Source organism: Nuphar pumila, chromosome 3 (genome assembly GCF_984573655.1).
Source record: "Nuphar pumila chromosome 3, dmNupPumi1.hap1.1, whole genome shotgun sequence".
Lineage (NCBI taxonomy): Eukaryota > Viridiplantae > Streptophyta > Magnoliopsida > Nymphaeales > Nymphaeaceae > Nuphar > Nuphar pumila.
The window spans coordinates 112,945,376-112,962,753 of record NC_143251.1 but is presented as its reverse complement, the minus strand read 5'-3'; the positions used below and the strand labels follow the sequence as shown (position 1 = coordinate 112,962,753).

The following is a 17,378-nucleotide window of genomic DNA, read 5'->3' as shown; positions in this document are numbered from 1 at the left end:
TCACTAAACCTCCTGGTAAATTTGTGTCCTACGAATCTTTTTGTCTCAAATATAAGGCATTCATTGCATTAATACACTGATAAAAGAAATTAAAAAGGGGATTTACGTAAACAAATATATATTGGACTTAATAGAAAGGGGTTGATTTTGATTTCCCCTAAAAGTAGTTGAATTAAAAACGAAAAAGAATTAAGTATGCATGCTATCAATTTCGTCAGAAATAAAATTTGTAATTTTTAGAAAATACGTATAATACCTAATTGTTTTTCTGAAAATTTTTGTTAGAAATTGTAGTTAATATTCATGTGAAGGTACTGTAATGATTAACATGATTTTCTTTGTTTTTGTCATAGAAAAATACATGTTTTTATATACTTTATTGCAAATTTACCAAAACTATTTATGAGGAAATAGGCGTTGGAGAGATGGATCTGTTTTTCTGCCTAACAGCTGCGAAAACGAGATTTGCCCGTGGTAGCCTAATTAAGAGTAGTGTAGTTATGTTTTTATCTATGTCACATGGGTGCGGGTGCGTGGATTCGACACTTCCAAAAAACCCGGGTGCGGCAGGGGCAAAAATGTATATATATATATATATATATATACAGTAGGTTCCCCCGGCGCGGGTAGTGGGTCCAGTTTTTTTTGCTGGTGTTTGTTTGAAGACTTGTTACCCATGTTGTGTACTTTGGCGCAACAAGACAAAATTGATGAACCGAAAGGATTGGCAATCTGATCGACCCAACCTGCTGCGTTATGCTGACTGTCATGAGTCAATCATGTCTGAAACTCCCTGGTCTTCACAAAAAAAAATATTAGCAAAGGTTTGATGTGGTTTGTTGGAGAGAGTCTTCACGAGGCCTACGACTCCACTGCCACGCCACTGCCTAGGATTCTTTAAATTTCATTTTATTATATGCAGTTGCACACAGATGACAGCTAAAAGAAATTTATTGGATTTGACATGTGGAAAAGAGAGGTCTACACAAGGCTACGACTAGAGCACCCATCTCGTCAGGAGAAAAGTGAATACTAATAGCCACCATGGCTACCACCAACATTATCATTTATTATGGAGAGAGAAAATCCTTGACGAAGAAGGATCTGGATCGTTGAAGCCTTGAAGGATAAAGACTTCAAAAGGGGATCATCATTTCCAAGTTAACAATATGTTTTCCAATGCTGCAAATTAATTGTTTGGAGGCAGGATGCCAACAAAGCACGTCAGATGTTGTGGACACAAGTGCCCATTTATAAAACAAGAGCATCAACAGCAAGCAACTGTCAGCAGATTTTTTTTAAAAATTTCGCAGCCCATTTCATAGGGCAAATTGAAAAAAAAAATCCAAAAAAATAGATCGAAATGACCCTGGGTGCGGTCAATGCACACAGGATCGGGTTGACCGCATCTGGTGCCGCACCCGCATCGAGTCGCGTCAACGCGGGTGCGGCGACTCGACGTGGGTGCGACGACTCGACGCAGGTGCGGCGACTCGACGCGGGTGCGGCACCCTGCTAGCCGAATCCCTGTGACATAGGTTTTTATAATTTTTCTTAATGTGTTCATGTAAGAAAATTCTAAAATATGAATTTCGGCGGCCTGTTTTGGGCCCACTCGAATGCATATACTCGTTAATACGTATTTTTGGCTTAACACCTGACCGGTAAATCGCTCGTATCTCCCTCGTCTAGAGAAGTTTTTACGAGCAGTTTATTGCGTTAGAAAGCTAACAAAATTTCATAGCATTTGTGAAATTTTGAGTTCTGTTCATGGATGAGTATTGTTTTGTGATAGTTGAAACAGAAAAGTACAGGTCAACACTAAATTGTTCGTAACTCCCTCGTTTGGATGAATTTTAACGAACGGTTTAGGGTATCAGAAAGCTGATAAAATTTCTTACACTGAAAATTTTAGCTTTGAATAACGATTTTAAGGTTAGATTGGTGGCCAAAGGATATTTTCAAGAGTATGGCATAAATTACGAAGAAACTTTTGCTTTAGTTGCCAGGATGACCACAATTAGGACTTTAATAGCCTTAGCTTCTGTTAGAAAATGACCTATATTTCAAATGGATGTCAAAAATGCATTTCTTAATGGGAACCTAGTCAACGTATTATATACGGAGGCACCACCTGGTATAAATATTTCTAAGGGTAAAGCTCTTCATTTAGAAAAAGCTTTTTATGGTCTTAAACATGCACCAAAAGCCTGGTATGATAAGTTTAGTCATGTTATGATCAATATGGGGTTTAGAACTTGCTTGAGTAACTATGCTGTGTTTGTTAAGATTTTTGATTCAAGGATTCTTCTTCTTCTTTATGTAGATAACATAATCATCACGAGAGAAAACAAACAGGAGTTGAAAACATTAAAAAGCTTGTTAAAAATAATTTTAAAATGACTGATCTAGGTTTATTGAGATATTTTTTTAAGAATTGATGAGGCTTATTTCCCTCGAGGATACTTATTATCTCAATCTAAGGTTGCTTTTGATATTGTTTCCCGGCCTGAAATCACAGATGATAAGAGATTTGATACTCCAGAGGTTGTCAATACCAAAATGCGAATTGATGATGGAGAACCTCTTGAAGATATCACTCCTTACATACAACTTATTGGAGCACTTTCTTATATTTTAATTACTATACTAGACCTAATATAACATACACTGTACACGTAACTAGTCAGTTTCAGCACACTCATTTCTATTCACATGGGAGCAGTTTTGCGTATTATTGGATATATGAAGTGTTCTCTTTCTCAAGGCCTCTTCTTGTCTGCCTCATCTTAATTAAATTTGATTGCTTATACTGATGCTGACTTAAGAGGTGATCCCAATAACAATCACTCAACCACTGTTTTTGTGTATTTTTAGGTGAATCATTGATTTCGTGGTGGTGCAAGAAGCAACAGAAGGTTTTTCTTTTGTCAACCGAAGTTGAATATCGAGCCATGACCACCACAACGATAAGGGTAGTCTGGCTTAGAAGACTGCGGGCTGATATGGGAGTTAAAGTGAATAAAAATAAGAGTGCAATCTATATTGCCAGCAACCGAACATTTCATGAATGCACCAAACATATAAAAATGGATTGTCACTATGTCAGAGAGGAGTATCTACATGAGGCCACGATCTGCCTTATGTTACATCAGAATACCAATTGACAGATTTTTTCACCAAACCTCTCGCCCCTCCTAGATTTCATTTCCTCATAGACAAACTTTCGCTCATTATACTGAAAGTTTGAGGGGGAAGCCGATGAAGCTTGGATCATGAGGAGCTATTGAATTAAGGCAACGACAAATAGAGAAGAAACACTTCTTTCAATTCCTTCATGGCCTCCGATCAAAATTTGAACAAGAGGATCTCTTCTTCATAGAACCTCTCCTCCTCCTCTAAATGAAGCACTTGTCAAACTTTGTCAAGAGGAGACCCATCTTTCCATGAAAAAAGAAGGTGATGAAATGCATGCAGTTTCGAGACTTTGGAACAACATGAAAGCATGTAAGCCTCCTCATTTTGAGAAGCCTAACTATAGAGCGCCAAGAAGCATTGTATGCCATTTTTGTAATGAGCCGGGACATATCAAACCCAATTATCCCATGCTTAAAAGAAAAGTTACTTCAGTTGGAGAAAAACCATCAATGGCAAATGAAGATTCAAAGAGATGAAGACATTAAAGAATCCATTGCTATGGAAGCTATCCAACAATTCATGAAGAACAACTCTTCTACCCCTTCCACTTTTGGTGCCACGGTTTCATCACGTCCCGGTATGTCCTTTTGGATACTTAACTTGTGTACTTCTTTTCACGTGACTTTGAATGCATCCCTTCTATCCGAACAAAGTACCAACTCTTTTAAATCTTTTGTTTCTATCACCGATGGTACATCCTTAGATGTCAAAGGTATAGGAAATCTATATAAAGTTTTAAGTTTTATCATGGGATGTATGCCTCGAAGCTTACACCTCACTTTAGTTTTTGGTAGAGTGCTTCGCTATGCCTCAACGCTTTTCACAACATTGGTCTGAAGATGCAAAGATGAGTTGATATGGCAATACTATGAACCAATTAAGATTTAAAAGGGATTAATAAAATACTATTATATGGGCTTGTAATTCATGGCAGAGTTGCTGAGTCAATTGGATGACTTGGACGAGTCATGACTGACTTTATATTTCTATAAAAATATGTATATATTATGTTTGCATATATGGCAAACTAATTGTTACATATAATATGCATATTATGTATACAAAGAATATACATTACATTATTAATTATGCAGGTATATCATTTATATATAATATACATAATATGCATGTGTTTGTGTGTGTGTGTGTGTGTATAACATTTGGTAATGGTGCCATTACGTACCAATGCCTTTGGATCTCCATGGAACTAGTTGTTTTTATCCAATTTGACTTCATGGATGGTTTCAACATGTTCTTTCATGAAAAACAACAAAAAAATAAAAAATGAAAAAGAAAGCCATTTGTAGGTAATGGTGACATGACCAAATGTAATCCCCAACACACACACATATATATCTATATCTATATATAGGGCCACTAGAATATGAGAACTGGAAAGATGAAAGCTAGTGTGAACTATGCATTTTTGATGCCTTTTTTGTAAATCCAACCCTGCATATGCATCCAACATGGTCCATTTGCTAGGAAACGACTGTTCGATCATGTTTTTGGATAAAAAACATGAATTTTGGATCCTTGAATATTTATGAAAATTTTGAGCCATTGCTTTTCAACCCTTAAAAATTCTTGCTTATGCATCACAATCGATGATTCAAGAGCTGATCCTTTTTGAAACAAAGCATGTAGATCACATGTGTGCAGTCGACTTTAAGACAAAAACAAAAGACCCGATGAAAATCTCAGTTCACACTCTATTTCTCATATTCTAGTGGCTATATAATATATATACATATACATACTTATATATATAAAAATTATAAATAATACATTTTATATGTATGACTCAGCTGAGTCATTCCATGACTCGTTCGAGTCAAACCATGACTGGGTAGAGTTTTGTTAAGTTCCAAGTCATTCAATAATTTGAGTTGGTGAATACTCGAGTCGAGCCGAGTCACCGACTTGACTCAGTGAGTTTTAACACTGATTCATGTTGGGCTTTATACATTTCAATTGCATGTTGCAGGCCAAGGAAGCTTCGTAAAACGATGTAACAAACCTAACATTCTAACTAATGATCATGTCAAGATTATTGCTAGCTTGAAAGGATAGATAGAAGCAATGTTGTATCATACCGTATTGTACGATACACACCATTACTGTTAGGTAAAACAATAAAATACATCCCGGATTGACTTTGTATCATACAATACACCCCATATATCGTACCACATCGTATGATACAGTGTGTATTGTACGGTTTTAAAAGGCCTAAAAGTTACCCTTTGGGTTTTAGGTTTTAAAGATCTCCATAGGGTCGATTTTCTCATTTGTGTCGAGGTCATTAGAGGGAAACCCAATCTTGAGAGTATTTTGGAGCTCGATTCTTGTGCAAGGGAGAGAGCTTTTGAAGTTTTCTCGTGTAAGAGTGCATTCTCACTCATTTTTCACGGAAGTAAGTGAGATAAGGTAAAAAATTTTCATTTTTTGCTTCATTTGTATATGATTGAAGTTGGAGGAGGGTAAGCTCTTTTTTCTTTCATGTTTTTAGAAAATATTGCTTCATTTTCACCCTCAATCCCATTTCTTATGCCCTTAGAACTCAAAATTTGTCCCTAAGTGCGTTAATGAACATTATTTTACATTTTTGTGGTGATTAGATTTAGTAATCTATGCCCTAAGAGGTCAAAGTCTTGGAGGATGCTTCCTAAGGAATCCTATATTGAAATACTGTACACCGGTTGATTTAGAGATGCGTTTCGAAGGAGTAGTGGAGTGTAACTTTTATGGTTCTGGAATACACGAAAGATCGACTTATATATAGACATGTTTCTGAACTCTATCTTGTCTACCATTGTTCACATTTTGTAACTACAAATTATTACTTTAACTTTTGTAACGAGTTATGAAAACCTTTTAGCTTTTGAATGTAGTGTTATTTTGTCTTAACTGATTGTATTGGTGTTGATTAGATTTACTAATGGCTCGATGTCCTCCAAGTGTTGATGAATCATTTGTAATGACACAAGCATTGACACATGCAAATAAAGAGCCATAAGCCTACAACAAGATGTCATCTCTGATGCAGAACGTGGGATGTTTGATAGTGAAGATGATTGATGTTGTTTTGTATCTTTTATCACAAAACTTGTAATAAGATCTATATTTAGTTGATTGTGGCATGAGCGACATCTATGTTTAGTTGAATCATGAATGTTTAATGACAATGTTTATGTTTAGTTAATCTTATTAAATAAATATATTTTGTTCATGTATTATGTTTTTTTTTGGATTTTTAAAGGGTTTTAAAGAATTTTTAGTGGAAAATGCAATTTTTTCCGATACAATATGATAAGTTTCTTATTTTGATCTCGATTGACACAGGTTATGATACACTTTTTCAACCTTGGATAGAAGAGTTCAATCATTGTTGGATACCATAACAGATTTTTTAAGATGAAATGTGAGGATGACCCATCACCACAATCACTACAAAAATCTGGGAAAGTTCTTGAACTTATGAAGAAGCAATAAAAAGAACTGAAATGAAATGTTGAAAATTTATTTACTAAAATTTTAGAAGTAGTGCAGTCTTTGTAACGCCCCAAAAATCCAGGACTTGTAACTTTTTAAAAAAGTTTAGAAAGCTTTGAAATCATACAATAATCAGAGTTTAAATAATACTTCAGCGGAAAATGATATTTTTAAAACCACAAGTCAATGGATCTTGAGCACATTACAGCGTAAACTTTCCTTTTGTCAAATCCCGCACAACCATTGAAATCAAATGGTTTAGAAACAAAGTTTCAATAATTGAGAATTCGTTTGTTGAAACCAAGAAGAAGCTTACTAAAACAGTTTTATTAACTCACGGTTTAATAAAAGAGAAATTTTGAAACACACTTTATACCAAATTTACCAACATGTCCTTAGGAGCGAAACGTCAGGGAAAAAGCTCTATCTTGACCTCATCACGCCATCGTGTCATCGCAGACTGTATTACCTATCCAAAACCTGTCCATAAAATGGGTCAGTTTCACTAAAAACTGGTAGGTGCACAAACAGGACAATATTGAACATAATTAAGCAGAATAATTTAAGATGTCAAGTAGATAGGCAATTATATAGCAATTTAATTTCAACAGATTCACAGCGCAACGATCATGAGCACAATGCTAAAATTATTACAAGCATTTTATTGGCACAAGTAGGCTAACTATTACAAGCAAAGCACTGCACAAGAAAGTTAACTAGCAAAATACAATGCTTCATCAACCACACACACAATTCCATAAGTATTGAACCTGTTGTACACTATAACTTTCACACGTGCATGATTGAACACATTATGTGATCAAATTTAAATTATGTTTCGATATTAACTGGCCAAACGGGTACGCACAAGGCACGACTCTAGAAATAGCCTAGACTGATCCGGGGGTTTATTATGCTATGTATTTTATGATAACCCGGATAGCTGACTGAGTCCGCACCTAAGGGGACGGTCGGTGACCAAGAGAGAAATCCCCAAAGCAGCATAAACAATGGATGCATCCCAAACATGGAGAACTGCCACCTAGGATAATTATAGTAGTTTCATTCCCCTAACTCTGATGACTGGGGAAGCCGAGTCTTTTGCTCGTAACTGCCATTAATGGTCTGTCCATCAAAGTTTTGTACCTTCCTGTCCTCTCTCCTGACAGGAGTCAGCGATTCGAATGAGTACAGCAGGGGTAGTTAACTGAAGACCCATTCTACATACTCTGGTCTTTCGACCCACTCGAGTATCTTGCCGGTGAAGGCGAAAACATCACTTATTTAGGTGATCACAACATTTTGTTATTTGCACTCATCGAGGTTGCCACAACCTACTTATCCAATCATCGCAACGTAAGAAAACGTACTTGTCAAAAAGTACGGTCGTACATGTCATAAGTACGACTACGATGAAAGGGATATGGTTTCACAAAAGAAACCCCAACAGATATTATCTGCAAAAGAATTAATACAACACAGCCTGGCAAGATAAGTCTTGAATTCACTTCAACAACATTTTTCATATTTCAATGATGCAAGGTCATCTCGGATCTCTCGTCCGATCAACAAAGTACTTAACATGTTATGCATGTCTAAAAGTACACTATACTGAACAAGGAAGGTGTGTGGGCTTCTCAAAAGGAACACCCAACACACAACTTCATAACGATCCAAAGAATATAAGAGTGCTCATTTGGCACGATTCATCCTTAAAAGCCATAATGCCACATTAAGTCATTCACGCAAGGCACAACACTATCAATCTTACATCCAAAATTTATCTTAGTATCGACATGTGACACTAGATTGATAAATACAGAATGGGTCCTTCAACAGAACCCCACTCATTCATATGCTTATACCCCTGATCGGGGTTATTCGAATTGGGTCGCAACTCAAATCGGGGTTATAAAATATTTTTTCCAAGTGTGCGGACTTGGGAGGACTCAAATGCAACTTCGACATCCTGCGAGGATTAAAACTTAACTTTGCAAGAGCTGTGCCATTTGAAGAGCACTGGGTTCGCAGGAGGAAACCGTCTTTTAAAGAACTGCAATGCGCAAGTACAACTTCTAGTGTTTTGAAAACAACTGAATCAGGATAGGCACAAGACTTCATTTATGTAAGTACATATTTACCATAAATGTGAGCATATGCAGGTTATAACATGACGACAAACAACTCTCGACTTGCGATGCCGCACATCAAGCGAAAAACACATAAGTAACACACGAGGTGCCAAACCATACTTTGACCACTTAGACAGGCAAACACATAAGGTCATGAGTAATACACGAGACACAAAGTCGTACCTCACTCAAAGGAAACGTGCAGGCAAAAATGGATGCAAGCAAACAAGGGCATATGTATTTCAAGAAATACGAAACTACACCTCAACTCATAATCAACTTATGCAAAATAATGATCGAAGAATGAAATTGTACATCGACCCATAGGAACGAACATGCAAGCATATAGGCAAGCAATTAAGGGCATGAGTATTGCAAAAAGTACGAAACCACCTTCAACCACATAAGCAAATACGCAAATTAATACTCAAAGAGTAAAATCATACATCGACTCATAAATATGCAGACAAGAAAATATGCAACGCAAAAGCAATATAAATCTAAGCATATCTAGCATGGGCATCTTAATTATTTCAACTTAAATACGTTCCTCAATTGCCCTTTGTGCGACTTTACCCTACCTTGGGATGTCGTGCAGCTGCGTACGCCTACGCGTGAGGATAATACGAGGGTTGAGCCGCGTAGCACGATCGGGACCTGTTGTGTAAATCTACAAGAGTGTGAAAAATATTCAATTATGTTAATATAATTAATGGTGCAACGGGGCAAGGGTAGAATTAGGCGACAGGGGACGAGGCCTTGCCGATGGCACTAAGGCGGTAGGGGGCGAGCCCCTGCCGACAGCAGCGGAGCGGCAGGGGGAAAAGCCCCTGCCAACGACAGCGAATCGACAGGGGGGCAGCCCCTGCCGATAGCAACGAAGCGGCAGGGGTCGCGCCCCTGCCGACGGCAGCGAATCGACAGGGGTTGAGCCCCTGCCGACGGTGGCGAATCGACAGGGGTCGAGCCCCTGCCGATGGTAGCAAAACAGGGGAGGCAGCCCCTGCTGTCAGCACCAAAGGGGAAGGGGGCTAGCCCCTGCCGACGAGAGAGGGATCGGGGCGGCAGGAGCCATCAGCCTCCTGCCGACCCCTTCGCAGATCATGGCAGAGGGGAGGGTGACAGGGGCCAAAGCCCCCTGTCGGGCTTGAAAAGAAGTGGCAGGGGCCATCGGCCCCTGCTGGGTTTTAAAAGAAGAGGGGCCGGGAGACAGGGGGACGACCGACCTCCTGTCGGTCGCCCAAACTCTCACAGGGAAGAGAAGGAGTAGACAGGGGCCTCGTAGAACCCCCGTCGGCCTCAGATGGGTATGCAGGGCGCGGCAAGGGTCGTGCGCAACCTGTCGGCCTCCCTGCGAACCCCTAAGAAGGGGGAAAAAGAGGGAGGTGAAGAGGGAGGGCACGACAGGGGCCACCGGCCTCCTGTCGTGCCTTCCGGCGAGATGACAGAGAGAGAGAGAGGTGAGAGATCGGGGCGAGGGGGTGTCGCAGGGGCCATTGGCCGCTGCCGACACTGCGGCGCACCCCAAAAGAGAGAAGGGGACGACAGGGGCCCTGTAGGCCCCCTGTCGGGTCTCCAATAAGCAAGGAGGGAGGTGGGAGGGCGCGGCAGGGGCCGTGCGCCGCCTGCCGGCGTCCTGGCGAGGTGACAGAGAGGGAGATGGGAGGGGGAGAAGGAGAAGGAGAAGGTGGAGTGGCGTACCTGGAAGGAGAGGTGGCTGGCGGTCGGCGGCGTGCACAGGGAAGGAGGGGGCGTCGATCGGGATTGCCGGCGAGGTTGTCGCCTGCAGGGAACGAGAAGGGGGGTGGGGCATCGATCCTCCCCTCCCGCAACGCTCTTAAAGAGCTCGGGGAGGGGCGACAAAAGGGGAAACCTCGATGGGTTTCCCTTATCGGGTCGAATGCGCGGTGGGGGGTGCGGCGCACAGGGGGGTTTTGTTTTAAACAAAACCTCTCCTGCGTCGGGTTATGAAACCCTAAAGATGACGGGCCCGGGTCGGGTCTGGACCTGACCCGGCCCGGGTCCGATAAATTTTTTTTGCGGGTTTTACAGTCTTAGTGTGTTCAGAGTTGTAATGCAGAAAACTAGCGTATTAGCATATTAGATGAAATGGTTTATGGTCATGAACTATGTACGACACTTTCAGATTGACTTGAAATGTTAAGATTGTGCTTTAGTTATTTAGAACTCTCTTAATGAGAACTCCAATGGATTTTGTGTATACTCGTTGTGAGGGGCAAAATCATCCAAGTGCTTTTGAAAACTATTCACAAAATCTATCATTAGAAGAACATTTAGAGGAATCGTTACCTAGAAAAACTCTAAGGATCTCTAGGCTTCTAAAAAGGTTTGTGTCTTATAAATCATTTTACCCAAGCTATAGAGCTTGCTTGATGATGATCCATGCCTACCATGAACCTTCCAATTTTTATAAAGCTAAACAACATTCACATTGGATAGATGCCATGAAATTAGAATTGAATGCTCTCAACAAAGTCAACACATGGGAAGTTGTAAGTTTACCCTTAGGAAAAAAACAATTGGTTGCCGATGAATTTTTAAAGTTAAATACAAAAGTGATAGTTCTTTGGAAAGATATAAAGCTAGGCTAATTGCAAAGGGGTATTCTCAAGAGTATGGTATTGACTATGAAGAAACCCTTTTTTCTATTGCGAGGACAACTAGTGTTAGGACATTAATTGCCTTAGCATCCATCAAAAATAACCTATGTATCAGTTAGATGCCAAGAATGCTTTTCTAAATGGTGATCTTTGTCAGGAAGTCTATACGGATCCTCTGTCTGGGTTTGACATTGAAAAAAGAAAATTTCTTAAACTTAAAAAGCTCTTTATGGTCTTAAACAAACTCCAAAGACTTGGTATGACCGGTTTAATAGAATTGTTATTGATAGTGGTTTTATCTATTGTTATATTGACACAACTCTCTTCGTTAGAAATGCAAGAAACAATACAACTATTTTGTTATTATATGTTGATGATATGATTATCATTGAAAGTGATAAAAAAGACATTGAAATAGTTAAAAATATTTTTAAAAGAAATTTTGATATGTCTGATTTTGGATTTCTAAGGTATTTTTTAGGTATCGAAGTTGAATATTCCTCTAGAGGGTATGTGCTCTCCCAGATGAAGATTGCATAAGATATAATTGCTAAATTTGGATTAACTGACGAAAAGAAAGTGAATACCCCAGAAGTGATCAACACAAAGATGAGAGTCGATGATGAAACTTCATTAGAATATCCTACTCCTTATCGTCAGTTGATTGGGTCCCTTATATATTTATCTATCAACCAGCCAAATATAACATGTGGTTTGCAGTGCAAGTCAATTTCAATACGCGCCTATTACTATTCACATGACAACAATGATGCATATGATCAGATATCTGAAGGAGACAATGACAAAAGGGCTTTTCTTATCCTCTTCTTTATCTCTTAGTTTAATTACTTATACGGACTCTGATTGGGGTGGTAACCCAATGATCGTATTTCTACCATAGGATATTGAATTTTTCTTTGCGATTCGTTGATATCATGGAGATATAAGAAACAACAACTGATGTCATTTTCCTCCACTAAAGCTGAATACAGGGCAATGGTGACCGCTATTACTGAAATTGTTTGGTTGAGAAGTCTACTCAAAGATATCGGTATCATCATCTCCATTCTTTTGAAGATGCGTTGCGACAATAAGGGTCCAATCTATATTACTAGCAACCACACATTCAATGAACAGACAAATCACATAGAGATGGATTGCCATTATGTTCGCAACAAATTTCTAAAGGGCACTATTGAACTTTCGTATATTACGTCAGAATATGAACTTGTGGATTTCTTCATCAAAGCGTTGCCGTCTCCCCATTCTCCTTCTAGTCAAACTTTCGGTGATCTCACCGTCAGTTTGAGGGTGTGTGTGTGTGTGTTAAAATATATATACATCTATATGTATATATATTATTAGATTTGTGTATGTACATATATACATATTTATATGTATATATATATATATTATATTGTTTGTACATTATTATAATAGGTTATACCCATTAGGGATGTTTTGGTCATATCAGTCACCTTAAATAGGCTGTGACCATTAGGGGAACATTTGTCCTTTCTTTTTTACTTTTATATTTTTTTTATCCCTTTCATAAGGGCTATTTGTTCAAAGACCAAATAGAGCTATTGGGGGCTCCCAACGACTTATTGTAGCTGTTGGGAGCATCCCAACAGCTCTATTGAGCCCACCTTTTGTATATAAAAGGGATTTCCCCCTTTTCTCAAGTTATGCTTGTCTCAAGCATTCTTAATACAACTTTATTTATTATATTTTATGTTTTCTCTCTTTCTCTCCCTTACTCTTTGTGAGTGTGAGTGGATTGTGTTAGCCTTTCTAGCTTATTGTATTTGACCCATTAGAGGCTTTTATGTTTAAGCACACTTTGTAGCCCATTAGTGACATTGTACTTGTGCATATTTGGTTAATTACACTTTCTGTTTATGATCCTACAACTCTTAGCATAACATAAGTAGTAGGAAGCTCTGCAATGAAGGGAGAAATGTGTGATTGGTGCTAGCAATAGTGATGCGAGTAGAAAGAGGAGGAGGAGGGAATTCCTCTAGAGGAGGTAGAGACGATGGCTCTATCAGGTGGTTTTTCTCTCTTTGGACTACTCTTGGGTTGCAACCCGACATTCGCATTGCTATGACCCCAAAACATTTAGTCGAGCAAGCCAATGTCGTGATTGGGAGATGGTTTTATGATGCTTGCATTCTTTTCAATGCAGCAAATTCATTTCATTTTTAGGCCATGGCAAATGCCATAACCAGTATGGGTGTGGATATAAAATGCCTTCATATCATGATGTGAGAGGAAAAATTCTAGATGTTAATGTGAATGGAATGAAGGCATATTTTGATGAGTTAAAGTAGCCATGGAAGGAAACAAGGTGTATTGATAAATTTTCTTGTCTATTGCCCGAAAGGAGCTACACTTTTGAAATCTATAAATCTGTTTGATACACCCAAGACAACATATATGTTGTTCAAGGTATTTGATGAGGTGAAGCCTGAAAATATAGTTCAATTCAATTTACTGGTAATATATCTAATTATAGGGCAAGTAAAGAATTGGTAGAAAATTATGAGCATTCTTTTGGACTTCATGTACTGCCCATTGCATAGACCTCATGTTTGAGGACATCAACAACATAGTTGAGATAAAACAAACAGTTAAATGATGCCAAGAAATTACAAAATTTATTTATAATATAATAATGCATGAATTTTTAGCTTAATGAGAAAGTATACCAATGGTGATGAGTTGATTCGTAGTGCAGTTACTACATTTGCTACATACTTTTCGACAATGCAAAGTCTAGTAAAAAAATAGAATTGCACTCAAAAGAATGTTTTCGTCAGATGAGTGAAATGCATATCCCAATGCAACAAAAAGAAAGCCAAGAGAAATTGTGGATATTGTATTTAAAAGTGAATTCTGGGACTCTTGCATGAAGTTGGTGAGAATCACCATACCTTTGATGAAAGTGCTTAGATTAGTTGATAGTGAAGACAAGCCAACTATCTGTTATCTCTATGAGGCCATGGATAGAGCAAAAGGAGCCATTAGAGACAATTTGAATAGGAAAAAAAATTATACAAACCTATATGTTGCATCATTGATCATAGGTGGACTGTGTAACTTCATCAACCTCTTTATGCTATACCATAGTATTTGAATGCTGCATTTAGATACTCCCTTACATTTAAATTGGACAAAGAAGTGAACAAGGAAAATTTGGATTGCATCGAGAGGTTGATCCTTGATCATTGCATCTAAGATAAAATTCATGAAGAAATAGAGATACATGACAATGCTGTATGATATGGGGAGACCTGTAGCAGTGCGGAACCGTTCAACGATGCGTTCAAGTAATCTATTTTGTCTATTTCAATTTCATTTTGTTATCAATGATCTCGTCTACGTTTGCTACAACTTGTGGCTAAGGAAGAAATATATAAAATTATCAAGTTTATTTGTCATTTTTATGTATTTATTTAAATTTTTTTATGTCATACAAAACACAACTAATTTTAATTTTTTCATGCTATCTTTTTAGGCAAATTGAGAAGGTATCATCAAAGAGCAATTTTGATCCCATCAATCTATAATATTTTGATGTGTTGGATGCATGGGTTCAAGAAGAACCAAGTGTTTTAAATGAAAATGACATTCAATGGATCAATTTTGAAGGAGCACGGGAGGTAGATGATGAAGAGCCTACTTATATTGGGGAGGATGTGAATGTGGATGATGAATAAGGAGGAGGAGAAGAAACAAAAGAAGAAGATAATGATGACGATTAAAATCATATACATCTGTTTTTGTTTATATTTTGGAAAAACTTGGTTACGTAAAACTTAAAGTATTTACAAACTTGGTTACTTTGTTTTTGTTTATGTATTATGAAACTATGAGTCATGTGACATGTTCTTAATTGCATGATATTTCATATTTTGCATTGTTTTTGTGAGATATGCATGCATTATTATGTTTATCATTTGATTTTTGATGATGTCTTATCATAAATGCTTGATATGTGATTCTATGGTTGTATCTTGTGTAACTCATCATTGTTTCATGTGTTATGATTTCTTTAAGAATTTTCCTATTTTTTTGGATTTTCTGTTTTTTTCAATTTTTTACGATATGATGTGATACATATCTTATTTTGGGCCTAACCAATACGGGCTACGATATGCTTTTACATCCTTGCTGGAGAACTTGGATGTAACTTTAGATGTTTGAAGGAGGTAAGTTTGTGGTCCTTGGGTAGGCATTTGTTATCTGGAGGACAGCCTTGCAAAGGCTGGACATCTTTGGTACTATAAAAAACATTGATGTGCTTCTCCCCGTCTTTTTATCTTAGCAAATAGTTGTTCTCATGGCTGCTTGAAGTCAAAAGATTAGTTTACTATTTTCTTTTGTTTGTCTGTTTGTTATTGCGTCCTGTAAAGTACAAAACTTTGACGTTGTTCTTTCACTTGCTCTTAGTTAACAGTTAAAATTTGTCTAAAGTACTGTTATGTTAAAAAAAATTACGACTGTACACTCCTTACTGCATGCCTGTCGTCTTGTAGGCTTTTGTATCAAACTGTATGAGCAGTGAGAAAACACCCATCTACACATAATATGCTTATGTGATTGTTCTGTTCATTTTTGTTTTGGATAGGGGCCCTTCTCTGCTGTGTTCATTGAAGGATTCTGCACTCCACAGTTCTCTGAGGCAGCCAGCTTTTGATCTTATCCATACCATTATAGTTTCTGATGCAGCTGCTTTGATTTCATGCAAGTCAAAAATCAATATATGTACTGAAGTGAATGTTTCTGCCAAGTTCAATGATGATGAAGACGCCGATCCTTTTTCTCATGATATTGAAGAAAAGGACACCAGTTGTTGGACTGAATTTAGCACGTTAAGCAAACTGACTTCTAGGGAATGTAATGAGTGGATGTGCATTCCTTTGATATGGTTCAATGTTTTAGTGGAAATGAATCCCTCTTCTCTGCCCATTTCATTTTCTAAGGCTGTTTTTTGGGTTTTATCTCGTTTCTCTATCATGGAAGCTGGAAACAGTAATGATATGGCACTTTCAGTAAAAGATTGGATATTATCATATGCTGGAAGCATCTCATCTTCATTTGAATGGGAAATTCCAAAAGGTTGTGATGATAGTGGAGATGGAAAGCTGTCCAGAAATTCAGTACAAGTGTCTTCATCATGGGCCATTCTGATGAGGATACTCAAAAGGTTTAAAGCCTTTCCAATATGCTTGAGTCTATAGAACTGAAGTTGGAACTTCTTTTTTGCTGCTGAGAACTGTTGAAACGTTAGGTGTTTTATGAGTTGTCTCATTTGAAGATTATCTTAATGGAAGTTATTGATGATATACAGGTGTGCGGCTGAATTTATTCTCCAGCTAGAGCAAGGTGAACTTCAAAAGCAGTGGACATGGGAACCAAGAATGGCAGAGGGTTTGATCCTTTTGCTAATGGATCCCAATGATGTAAGAATGACAGACCACTTTTAATTATATCTGGAATTTCCTCAGTAGCATTTCAACATTCACTGAAAAACAGTGGTTTGCTAAATTTTTGTTCTACAGAAGCTAAATTATCCTCCTAAAGCTCATTTTCATCAACCAAGGTCAACATGATATTGCTAAAATGAAGCCTTAAGGTGCAAAATGGTGCCTTACAATGAGGTGCTGTTGTTAGTGCCTAGAAATGTCGTTTTAGGGCAGGACACACATGCCTCTTGGTGTTGAGGTGTATGCGTCGTGTTGCCTTGTGCTTCAAGAAACCTTTGAGGTGCTGCTGTTAGTGCATAAAGTGCTAGTGGGCACAACAAAAAGATGCACGTTTCTTTCCCTTTTCTCCCTATTCTTTTTGAAAATTTCACTTATATTGCTTCAGTCTTGCCAGAAATCCATGTTTTTTGAGATCTGATGGGGTTTCCCTCATTTATCAA

The 17,378-nt window shown here is 38.0% G+C and overlaps 1 protein-coding gene across 2 annotated transcripts in view; it reads left to right on the top strand.

The window, feature by feature from the left end:
• The window catches only part of LOC149843336 (uncharacterized), a 129,960-nt gene that overhangs the window by 64,771 nt on the left and 47,811 nt on the right, over positions 1-17,378 (top strand). For both annotated transcript variants that reach the window (XM_089999725.1, XM_089999724.1), the window contains exons 10-11: positions 16,080-16,658; positions 16,803-16,914. In XM_089999725.1, coding sequence (XP_089855851.1) covers positions 16,080-16,658; positions 16,803-16,914 — 691 coding nt within the window. The remainder of the gene's footprint in view (positions 1-16,079; positions 16,659-16,802; positions 16,915-17,378) is intronic.